This window comes from Triplophysa rosa, linkage group LG14 (genome assembly GCF_024868665.1).
Source record: "Triplophysa rosa linkage group LG14, Trosa_1v2, whole genome shotgun sequence".
Classification (NCBI taxonomy): domain Eukaryota; kingdom Metazoa; phylum Chordata; class Actinopteri; order Cypriniformes; family Nemacheilidae; genus Triplophysa; species Triplophysa rosa.
The window spans coordinates 22395935-22408248 of record NC_079903.1 but is presented as its reverse complement, the minus strand read 5'-3'; the positions used below and the strand labels follow the sequence as shown (position 1 = coordinate 22408248).

At 37.0% G+C, this 12314-nt stretch overlaps 1 protein-coding gene across 4 annotated transcripts in view; it reads right to left on the bottom strand.

Moving 5' to 3' along the window:
* stard13b (StAR-related lipid transfer (START) domain containing 13b) overlaps window positions 1-12314 on the bottom strand; it is a 77492-nt gene that overhangs the window by 48522 nt on the left and 16656 nt on the right. For all 4 annotated transcript variants that reach the window (XM_057350848.1, XM_057350849.1, XM_057350851.1 and 1 more), the window contains one exon: window positions 4258-4288. In XM_057350848.1, coding sequence (XP_057206831.1) covers window positions 4258-4288 — 31 coding nt within the window. The remainder of the gene's footprint in view (window positions 1-4257; window positions 4289-12314) is intronic.

The window sequence follows — 12314 nt, the reverse complement described above, 5'->3', positions numbered from 1 at the left end:
GCCATGTCTAGACACAGATAAAAACGTTTCTTTGAATAACTGAAAATCAAACCATCATCAGGGGGGTGGGTTGGTTCACCAGAAGATGTGCAATTTCTGTAGTATCAGGGAATCCAAAAAGCGAACAGGGTTCTGTTTGTTCTCGAGTTCTTCACAGGGGTCTGGCGCTGCATGGTTTGCATCAGAGCTAATGGTCTTTTACGAGGCGCAGTGATACTTTTGTTTATTGGACCCTGCGGGCCGGTGGGTGCGTCAAAGTGGTCATTATAGACAGGAACTTGGTTCCACGGTCTCAAAATTGTCACTCTTGGGTCTTGGCTCAATCTGAAACTGTTCAGCATTAAACGGAAGCATTGCACTGAAATATGGTTTGAGCTAAAGAGAGCACTAAGCGATGGGACAGCACAACCAAATTACAATTCTGTCCTTGTTGATTTACATGTAATCACATTTTTTTCCACAAAAGTATATGTTTTAGAGAATATTAGTATTGCTTTCCACTTACGCGAAATAGTGGAAGGTGACCAATGTATGTCAGAGTCCAAAAAGGACATCAAAGTACCACAAAGCTTCATAAAAGTAATCAATATTCAACCAGAAGTGATCTGAAGCAATATTGTTCAGTTGCTTTAGTCATTATTTACTAAAACAATTGCAGTTTTTTGTTAAATTGTAGTATTTGTAGTTATTGTAACAAAGAGAGAAAGATTTAAAGGAATAGTTAACCCCAAAAAGGAAAAATACAAAACAATATAACAATAAAAACTCATGGTTAGGATACAGATTCTGACAGCAAAAATGTAGAAAACGGTTAATAATATATTACTTTATATTATTAATATTTATATTTACAATATAAAAGAGTATAAGAGAGATTTATGTTCATTTTTCCTACATTTTGAGAAGGGTCAGGCTGCAGAATTACACTCCCAGACACCAGCGCTTCCTCTGCAGTCTCCGCCTCCTCCGACATCACTCACACTTGACTGAACGCACTTGTCGGATGGAGGACTACTTCCAAATTCCAATGTCGTTTAAGAATCACTGCCGTTTAAATAGTTCATGAATTACCTTCACTGATATGTACTGTGTGATGGGTATATACTGCATACTAAAAATGATAATTCTCTTTAAATGTTAAGTAAACAAAGACTTAAGTGTAATATATTACTGAAACTGTAGTATTATTTGTTTGTATTTTATTTATTTTTTATTTTTAGGCAAATGATGGTCATTTAGATGCATAGCATCTAGTGCTGGAGAATCCACTGCTCAAATCACAAAAGGTACAATGGGTACAAGGTACACTATACACTATGGTTTGTTAGAGAGTAGCAACAGAGTAATAGTTGCTTCAATGTTTTGTTCATAATAACATTAATGAAATGGTATTATGCATATGTTTTTTGTTTTTTATTACAATTTGTTGTTTTCATGAGCCTAGTGTGCTTTTTTCACAGAACCAATCGATGAGAAATGTGAGCACAGCCAGCAAGTGTTGTTTGGAATAATCAAGTATGCTGCTTGGTTCTCTTAGCTACCTTCAATACTCTGCATGGAAGACCAAGCTGTTGCTAAAGTGGACAAATCAGAGAAAGCTGAACTGAACAGATCCTCTGTCTGGAACTCTTCAGCTATGTCTTTACTTTGCATATGTTCCTTTAACAAGTTTATGTTAATGCATCTGTCAGAAGAACAAATAATGTTCCAATAATGTGGCAATGTCTTTGCATTTTTAAACTGTTTTTGGAGTGTTAAGACATTATTTATATTAATTATTCTTTAAATGAATTATTTATTGTTACTTGTATGTATTTCCATCATTTTATCTATAGTACCACTTTATTTAATTCCATTAAAGATTGAAAAAAAAGGTCTCGTTACAGGTTCATAATAAATACAAGTATAAAATGTGCATCATATTAAGAATGTTTTTTTTTATTAAACTATCATTTCAAAAGTAATTTTGTGTTGTTGTTTAGACCTGACAGTCTCTTCTATTGTGTATAATTAATTTTGCTGTTACAAATATTAAAACGTACATAGACTTCTTGAATGCTAAAGTATGAAATTTATTACAGTTCTGTGATGAATAAAAACAGCAAAAATAATAAATAATTACAATAAAAAATAAATAAAAAATATAATGAAATAATTTTAGGGAGGGAAACGTGGGGGTGGATGTGCTGGTGTCTGAGAGCGCAAGTTCTGCAGGAAAACGCTATTGTAATTTTTTTGCTGTCAAACAATAGGACTATGTTTTATAAACATTAAACGAGTGAAACAGGTGGCTCACAATGTGGTGCACTTCATATCAGCAGGACACCCAAACAGTGGCGACACCTCTTTTTTCTTCTCTCCGGGATCTCTGATTACGTCTGTGTCTAATCTACAACAATATTCCTCTTTGATTGGACTGGATTTGTGTGGCATCAACCACTAGGTTTCTTTATAAAAGGTCTCAGACAAAGACTAAGAATGTATTTACCCCATCACTAACTTAAATGTTAAACATAATCAATAGCATAACACACAACTTTAACCAATTCCATATGCAGTGATTTGAATGAAATAACAGGTTTTCATTTTAGATGTGATCATTAAACGCTCTACAGTCTGAGGTCTGGGAGAGAGTCATTCTGGTGGTCATCACTGTAATGAGTTGTGTTTATGTACTAAGGAGCCGGGGCCATCTGGCCCAACAGTGGGTGACATCATACTGTCTCTACCTCCCTGCAGTAAAAATACAACACCACATGTGCCCTTTACGCTTTTCTTTTATAGCGTCATCAAAGTTATTACTGTCATCATGGATATTCAATTGAAGACACATGGATAGTTGTTGGATTGAATGAAAGTGACGGTCATACGCAGGGAGGACAGATCTGATTTCAAATGTGGTTTGGAAAGGTCAGATCAAATAAATCTTGAATAAAACTTGAATGCACAGCAGTGACTGCAAACCAGGGCCACATACAGTATGCTTGGAAAGAGTTTATGATTATTTTACTTGTATTTCATTTTTTTAGATCCTTAAAAACGAAAGAAATAAAACATGCTCAAGTTGTGTCAATTTGTGTGGTCAGGGGAATTTTTGTTAACTAAAACTAAAAGATGATATAAAAACAATTCTGTTAATTGACATCAAATAAAATATACATCAAATAAATGTTTAAATACTATTTAAAAAACACTAAAAAAACATTTAGCAATTAAGAGTAATTATTATAAATTATAAAATTGAAAATTAAAAATACAATTAAAAATACATTAGACCTATAAAATAATTTTAAAAAGAAGAAGAATAAAATAGCAAAATGATTAAAAATTAAACTACAAATAACATAAATAAAATACATAAATAAAAGCTAAATATAATTCAAAATAACACTACAATAAAATAAAAAAACAACTCGTGGTGTAACCCATAAATCCCAGCCTCATGTGGGAAAGCAACCTGAGCTCAAATTGGAATCCCTCAGCATTGCCTCAATGTATTCCAGCTGCCCCCTGGCCACATCAAGCCAAGCCAAATATTTCCCCTCAGCATAACAGTAAAAATGCTCCGGCCTGCCCCCCTAATTTGGGTCCCACACCAAGCCAGCACACAGAAATAGGTCTGACTATAAACAAGGGTCTATGAACCCCCATTCTCCAGACGAGAACAGCAGAGCACCTGTCAGTGTCTGTCACTTTCATACTGGGACAGTCATTCATTTACACCCCGCAGACTGCAACACTACGAAAATACTTTCACCAACATAATTCAGTTTGGAAATCAGTGTTGTTTTACGACAGCTTATCATTGCCAATTTCTCTCCTGTAAATGTACAAACTTCTCCTCATTACTTCTGTCTCTCACTAAAAAGCCCCAAAATATAACTTACACACTTCTACAAATGAGTTTCAGTTCCTCCTTAGTTTGATTTAGTAACAATTACTGCAATTGGGAGAAATTCAGCCTCCCTTTCGAACATTTCACTGTTCCACAACAAGCAACTTTAAATAGTGAACATCGTTTAACTGATCATAACATATATGTGTGATGTGATATTATTATCTGTGCTGTAGATTTGAGAGACAAGTGTGACGAATGTTGTATCCAAAACAAAACAAATACACATATGTGCATTTCTATAGACCAATAACTACAGAAACACTCTTTTTACACCAAGAGATTCAATGAGATCATGACTATTCCTATCTGATCAAAACATTTCTTATTGCTAATATAAACAAATGAACAAGTGTGCTCACCCGCCGCTCCAGACCTCTTCTTGATGGACATCTGAAAACAGAACAAAATCTGTTAACACACAGTTTAACAGTACCAGTATCATATAAGACACTCTAACATATTTCTCCTGTCTCAGTAGATGAAATCAACACCTGACCACTGGATTTCTTCCCACATATCTTCTGAATGGTACGCTGACCTGGGTCAATGTGATTTACAGTAATCTTGACCAAGTGCTACTTGTTTACAATGAGGGTCATGCCCAACACTCAATCTGAGCCGTTTCCAGTTTCACCTTATGGCTGCTGTGCTCAGGTATCATTCAACTGGGAATTGGTTTATGAGAATGTAAACATTCCATTCTGAAATGCAGTCATTCATTTTTGGCCTTGGACGTGTAGATACATCGTTTTGTAATACCTCTAAGACCATGTAAGTCAATGGACACTATGCAAAAATGTTATAAATTTATATAAATATAAAGATTTGATACTGCTGCAATTCCCATACTGTAAATGTACATATAAATAGATGTGATCTGGCTGTATAAATATTTCATATGAAAATTATTTTGTGACCTTAATCTAATGACATGAAATGTAATTTATTTCACATTAATAATATATAATAGATATTATTTAACATATATTTTATGATTATGTAATATAAAATATTATTATTATTAATTATCTAAACGTATATGTAATTAAATCCAGGAATTGTTTAAGATCTTCCTCAAAGACGGTAGTCACATAGTTTTATCGTTTAAAAATGAACTTTAATATAATTATAATAAGTATGTATATTACATTAATTTATAAATATTTTAATTATATAAACTTATAAATTGTATAAACATATATGTGTATTCTAAATAATATTTTAAATAAATATAATGTAATATATATATACATAATATAAATTCATTATAATCTATATACTGTATATACATATACTGTATATATATATATATATATATATATGTTTTTATTTTTATTTTATTATAATTAACTTAGAAACATAAAGTTATACATAAATCGAGGTAGCAGACCACCAAAAAACACTACAACAGTGTAAAAGTGTTTTCTGGGTTTCAAAACATTAAAAGCATTTTGCATAAACAAGCAGATGTGTTGTCTGGATTGTAAGTGCATCACAGCAACCAACAAAACATAAATGATACACTAGTGTAACACCCCCATAGCTGAAAATACGTCCTGGCTCTCAGTCTAAAAAAAGCAGAGAGTTGAGAAAACAGATGATGTCATAGTTCCTTATAGGATGTGATATTTTACAACGAGGGGTTGAATTTTTAGAACGCATCTCAAACAGTTACAATGTTCAAAAGCAGGTACAAATGTAGGCGTTACCCACATGAAGCGGCTTAAATAGCGTGTGAAATACCGCACAGCGACACTGTTTGAAGGAATGTATATTACATGTTATTTCGGACAAGACTCACCGGAACGTGTCTTTCAAAACTATTTTGCAGAGGATTAGTGTGTATTCAGGAGTGCGTGTTCGTGTAAGCGTGTACGTGTAAAGCCCTACTGCGTTTTAAAGCTAATTGTCACCGACACAAGAGATGGTTACATGACATGTAATTAAAGGCCAATGAATGATGACCGGCTTAAGGAAGAACCTGCCACACAAACAACAGATCTAATTGTAAAGGTACAGGCTTGATATCTCCATACAGCTGTCAATCAATCTGACAACATGCTCCAAACATGAAAGTCAAGGCAAAGACGTTCACATCAATTAAAGAAAAAACAAACACAACAGAGTAAATACAAGAAAAGACACTATCAAACACAAAAAAACAGACACAGTTATAAGGAACAATGAAGGAAGTGGGAAGTTGTTTTGACAGTTGTGGTCTTCATACTAATGAGCACCTTCCTGGGACTCATGTCATTTTCTTGGAACTGAAGAATCCACTGGTTGAATGATGAAGGCTGACAAAAGTACAAGATTGTTTCTAAGTCAGTCAAAATAGACGGATTGATGGGCAGACGTGAAATAACAGCACCTGAGGGGAAAGTCAGGAAAAGTAAGCGAGCGAGCGAGTGAGTTACGTCGCACTGGCTTGGAATTAGATACAATTCAAAATGCTGCAAAAGGAAAACAGATGCTGTAATTTCCAGCAGCAACACAAAGCACAACACGGACTGAGCAAGATCACACTGAATTACGAGCTGTTGGAGATTTTGGAACACAATCCAGCCAGCGATTCAGCCGGCGATTCAGCCGATGGTCTAACCGGCACCCTGTCCTGTCCAGCCGGCATCCCAGCCGGCAGCCAAGCCTGCCCCTTCCCCTGTCAAGACCCCCCGGACCAGAGGTGTAAAGAGTACCTGAAAACCATACTTAAGTAAAAGTACAGATACCTTGCAGTGAAAATTACTCCATTACAAGTTACAAGTCACCAATTCCAAAACGACTTGAGTAAAAGTCTTCGAGTATCTGATTTGAACAGTACTTGAGTATTTTACTCATACTGAATGTAGGCTCAAAGAAGCACTAGTCCTCAACATGTCAGTGGAAAAACTAGAAACAGTCGATTTGTGAGGAGAGCAATCGCATTTATTTTCTTAAATCATAATAAGACTGAACACCTCAAAATTGCAACAAATCATGGCCGACAACATAACCTACGTCATTACAAACACCCTAAGTCTCATTTAAGCTCAAGTGCTCAAAAGTAAACCAAACTCCTTCAAAAAGGTGTCTTCAATATAACGGATAAATAAAGTAATGTTAAGTAAAATCAAAAAGTCAAAGCCTTTTTGCACTGGACATGCTGGTTTGGGCCTCATGGCCAGCTGCAGTCATGTCCTCATTTCACATACACTGTTAGCCCTTACCTGCCATTTCTACAGTCATATACTGTATTGGCAACACTGTTGCCTGCTAGTTACTGTAGGTGTTTTACAGTAAACTACTGCAATGGCTGTTTGAAGATTCATTATAAAGAATCTATTAACGCACTTAAGTCACACAGTCTTAGATGAACACGTGTAAATAACAGATGAACACAATAAATCTGTCAAGATTTCACCAGAGGAGAATTAAACACAAACATCAATAACATCTTCACATATTACAGACACCACTTTCACTTTATTTCTGTCATCTGTGTAAGATCTTATTGAGATTTAACTCTAGTTCATAGTGGTTCAATTATGTTTTAAGTCACCATTATGGCGATCAGTGTTTGCTTTGGTTGGACTCTTTGACTTTCTTGTAGCTTTAAAATGTACACTTATACAATAACACTGAAAGGGACTTTACAGGAACCGCAACTTTATGTTTGCTTAGTAACTGAAGATACATCTGAAAGAATTCAATCATTAAATAATAATAATATAGCATTTAAGATTTATTAAGATATGTTTGGTAAAGTGATTACATGTTATAATGGAAAGATCTCTGTCAGAAAATCTTTCTTTGCAATTGAGACACAGTTAGACACTTGACATACAAACCTCATCAATGGTGACAAACAATCATGAATGAGTTTTGTACTATGTACCCAGCATGCATTGCAGCATGAAGCTGTTCAGTTGATTGTCACCATTGTTGAGATTCATATGTGAATTGTTCATTTCTCTGTGTCCGACTCATTCTATAGGTTAATATTTTGTCTATATAGTGTGAGAGCACTTTTGAAAATTGAAATACTATACATTCTCTTTACTGGTTTACATCACTTCATGGCAATAGTCCCACCACATGGTCAAATTTTGAGCAAACATGTTTAGAGCACATTTAGGAAGAGTTAGTTTTAAAAATAAGAGCTTTTGTAGATGTGTGACCTACAGTAACTAGCTGGCAACAGTGTTGCCAATATATTACTGTAGAAATAGCGGGTAAGGGCTAACCGTGTGTAAACCGCCAGCGATTGACATCTACCTGATACTGCACTCATATTCATATAAAGAAGCCATGTTGACAAGTTTTTGTAAGTTAGAGCAAAATCCACAAGATTGTAGTACCTTCAATGCCCTGTGAATGGCAATATTAATTATAAGATAGGTGCCATGCAAAATGTAATGTGTAACTGCATTAGTCATTACAAATGTAGTGGAGTAAAGAGTACATATACTTGTTCAAAAATGTAGTTAAGTAGAGAGTAAAAATTGCTAATATCTTTACTACTCAGTACAACTACAAAGTAGCCAAAAAGATACTTAAGTAAAGTAACTAAGTACATTTACTCCAATACTTTACACCACTGCCCCGGACTAAGACTGTCCCACCCTGTCCCATCCCTTCTGGACTTCCTTCCATTAACTCTTGTGTTCCCCCACCCCCCCTCCCTTTTTTTATTTTTTTTATGTCACCCCAACCCAATTGTGATGTATTCTTGTCTGCCCTTGTTATTATTTACTATGTTTTGTTGGATGTTGTCTGTTACCAGTCTGTCTTGTCACGTTAGTCTGCCCCTTGGTGAATGCCAGGGGGCGTTCATTAAGGGGGGGGGGGGTTCTGTCATGATTCTGCCTCATCATGTCATGTCTTTCTTGGTCTAGTGGCAGGATCATGACAGAGCCTCATGTTTTGTGTGGAGAGAGGCATGTTATTGTTTGTTTTGACATAACATGCGCTCTCGCCGGTCTCGTCTTTGGCCCCGCCCCTCTCGTTCCATTAGTGTTTCATTCCCGACACCTGTCCCTTGTTAATTATCCTTTGTAAGTTCCCCTATTTAATGCCCTTATGTCTGCTGTCCTGTGCTCGTTCGTTTTGCTATGTTTTGCTATGTTTGCTATGTCGCCTTGTCTCTTGCATTGGATGTTTGCTGTTGCCTTTTGGATTACCTTGCCCTGTTGGATTCCCTTGTCTTACGTCGTGTGTATTACTTATTCTTGTCTTAGTCGTTTGATAGTTTGTTTTGTTTAATCCTGTTTCTTTGTTTTGCCCCATCGTGGGAAGTTTTTGTTTTAAAGTTTACCTCAGTTCTTTTGTCTTTTTCCCCATCGCGGGTTTTTATTTTAGAATAAAGATTGTGTGTGTTCACTACTGCTGCCTGCGCTTGGGTTTTCTCTCTCTCGGCTCCCAACCCTGACAGTTAAATAAAACAGCTCCTGAAGTTCATGAAATATTACTGTGTGTCTGGGATTCCCCTGCAATTCATTTTTATCGGTTTTGTTTGGCATGCACGAATAACTTTTATCATAATATTCACTGCTGAAGAGATTGACAAAAACATGACTTATATTACATACATGTTCCATGTAGAGGGATTGAGTGCTGAAAACCACCCCTTTAAAGGGATAGTTTACCTTCAAAAGGAAAATTCTGTCATTATTTACATGCCCTCTTGTCATTTCAAACCTGTATGACTTTCTTTCTTCTGCAGAACAAACAAAAATAAATGTGAAAAATGTTGGTAACAGAAAACCATTGGTCCCCATTGACTTGAATTTGGTTATGTGTCCATACAATAGAAGTCAACGGCGACCAACGGTTTTTGGTTACCAACATTTTTCAAAATATCTTCTTGTGTGTTTTGCAGAAGAAAGAAAATCAAATGATGTTAATGATGACCGAATGTTCATTTTGAAGGTGAGCACAGAATATGTTTAAATAAAAGACAAAAATGAGAAATGAAAACAAAGGCTGAGAAAGAATTTTAGGGTGTAAAATGACCGCGAACATAAGACAAAAGCCACAGAAAAAAGACAAAAATTATGCACACTAATGCAGACAAAAAGCCCCTCGGCATCCACTTCAAAGTGACCCCAGAGGGCTCAGGCGGGCCAGATGTGGTCCCGAGAGCAAAACCTCATCCATCTCGCATTCCACGAAACCCCCCACAGCAGGACGATTTAGCTATATTTAGCTTCCCCTTTAGCTTCTCTCAACCCGCTGGGATGTGTTCCATCTCGTCTCTGCGTTATCCATCAGACTTTAGCTTCTTTCTCGCTTGGCTCTGTTGTTCTACGCATTCGTTCCTGTGATGGAAGGTCTGCTTGGGGCATCAGGCCTTGGAACACCCGTCTTGCAAGTTGAGATGGGCAGCTGCATTGGATGTCAAAGAACTGCAGTTACACAATGACACAAGGTCTCGGTCGTGTTATGACAGAAACAGTCTTGCAGTTAGGAAACAGGAGAAAGCGAGGAATATTTCACTGTCATGGCGAGATTTATGTGATGTAGCTTGTGTGTTCAATAACTGGGGCCTGTGCGTACGTACCTCCCCACAAACGTATAGAACAAATGCCATCGCGAAGTGCGCCACAAGCACGTGCCGGATTTCTGTAAAGAAGGATTTGGGGAAAGAACCAAACACGCAGTGCTGATTATTTCTCTCAAAGAAAACGAAAGATGATTTGTAAAGAAGGATAATGTAGGATCAGATCTATCCTAGAATAACTGCATTTAAAGGAAGCTCAGAGAAGTTCATGTTTCTGCTTCTGAGTGTTTAGTATATGTTAAAACCTGCATTGAGGTCTGTTCAGCTTCTAGGCTCAATGCCAAAGCGCCTATCATGTCTAAGGGTGCTGAAAGATACAAACATTCATTTGATACTATGCATTCGTGTGTAAATGTGTGTGTATCGAATGCTTGGGTTCAGAATATATAGGTCAAGTTTAATATGGCTAAATTACTATGTGCTCCATAGGCTTAAAGGTATAGTTCAAAGAAAAGTGAAAATTCTGTCATCATTTACTCATCCTCATGTCATTTCAAACCTGTATGACTTTCTTTCTTCTGTAGAACATACAAGAAGATATTTTGAAGAATGTTGGTAACCAAACAACGGCGGTACCCATTGACTTCTATTGTATGGACACTGCAAGTGAATGGGTACTGCAGTTGTTCGGTTGCCAGAATTCTTTAAAATATCATCTTTTGTTCTGCAGAAGAAAGAAAGTCATACAAGTTTGAAACAACAAATTTAATTTTTTGGTGAACTGTCCCTTTAATAGTTCACACTTGTTGGAGCACCACAGACAGAAAACACAGGCTTGGAACAATATGATATGATAATAATAATAAAAATTCTGTGTGAAATATCCCTTTAGATTTGGTGCAAAAAGATTCACATGGAACTGGGGATGAAAAAGGTCAAAGAAAAATAAAAGAGCAATAAAAGCCGTCTTAACCCAGCCGTATTTTGACACTTGTCAGGGGCGCTCCTCAGCCACCGTCTCAAGCTTAAGATTAACCTCTACTGAAGCAGAACAAATTCTGGCCTCCTGAGTTGCACTTGGCCTCGTAATCTATCTTCATCTTACAGAGCCTCAACCGAGGACCCCGCGGGGAGCTGATGTGGACCCTCCACACAGATGGATGGAGAAGTTCCCACAGCTCACCAACAACTCCAGTCATTCACTCATGATGGCTGAAGGGATAGTTCAAGAAAAGATGTTTTATTTATATAATTTACTCGCCCTCATTTCATTCCACACCTGTGTGACTTTCTTCTGCAGATATTTTGAAGAACGATGGTAACCAAACAACATTAAACCCCATTGACTTCCATTGTATGGACACAAAACCACTGAGACGTTTCTCAAAATATCCTCGGCTGTATGTGTGTGAACCTCACTCATGACTTCATGACAACAGCAACAAAAGGTGAGCTGGGCCAAAGCAAATTACACGAACAATAGACGACAGTTGGTAAAACACCAAGGTTTGGGATTTTTTACCTACAAGAAGGTAGCCTACATTCATTCCAGACAGCTGAAGGCCTCAACATGCCACTGAAGCTTTCGACCCGCTAATCTTCTCCGAACAACCTCAAGACTTCATTTTGTCAAAGTGCACAAAGCCAAATCATTCTATTACCTCCTCCAATCCAATTATCCTCTTTAACGTCTCTCCTGCGCTCTCAGACACATACGCACCAGCACATACGTCCCGTCTCACCTCCCAGGGTTCCCACAAAGCGAACCAAGCTCAACAACCGCTTCAACTATGTGGAGATTAAGCAAACACATCTGGCCCAGATCTCCAACCGGACGGAAACCAGCCGAATTCCCACAGATATTGTGCTCATTTAAACCCGCCGCTGCTCATCGGATACTGTCTTGGGAACAATGCGAGGGAGTCCATGTCTTTGAAA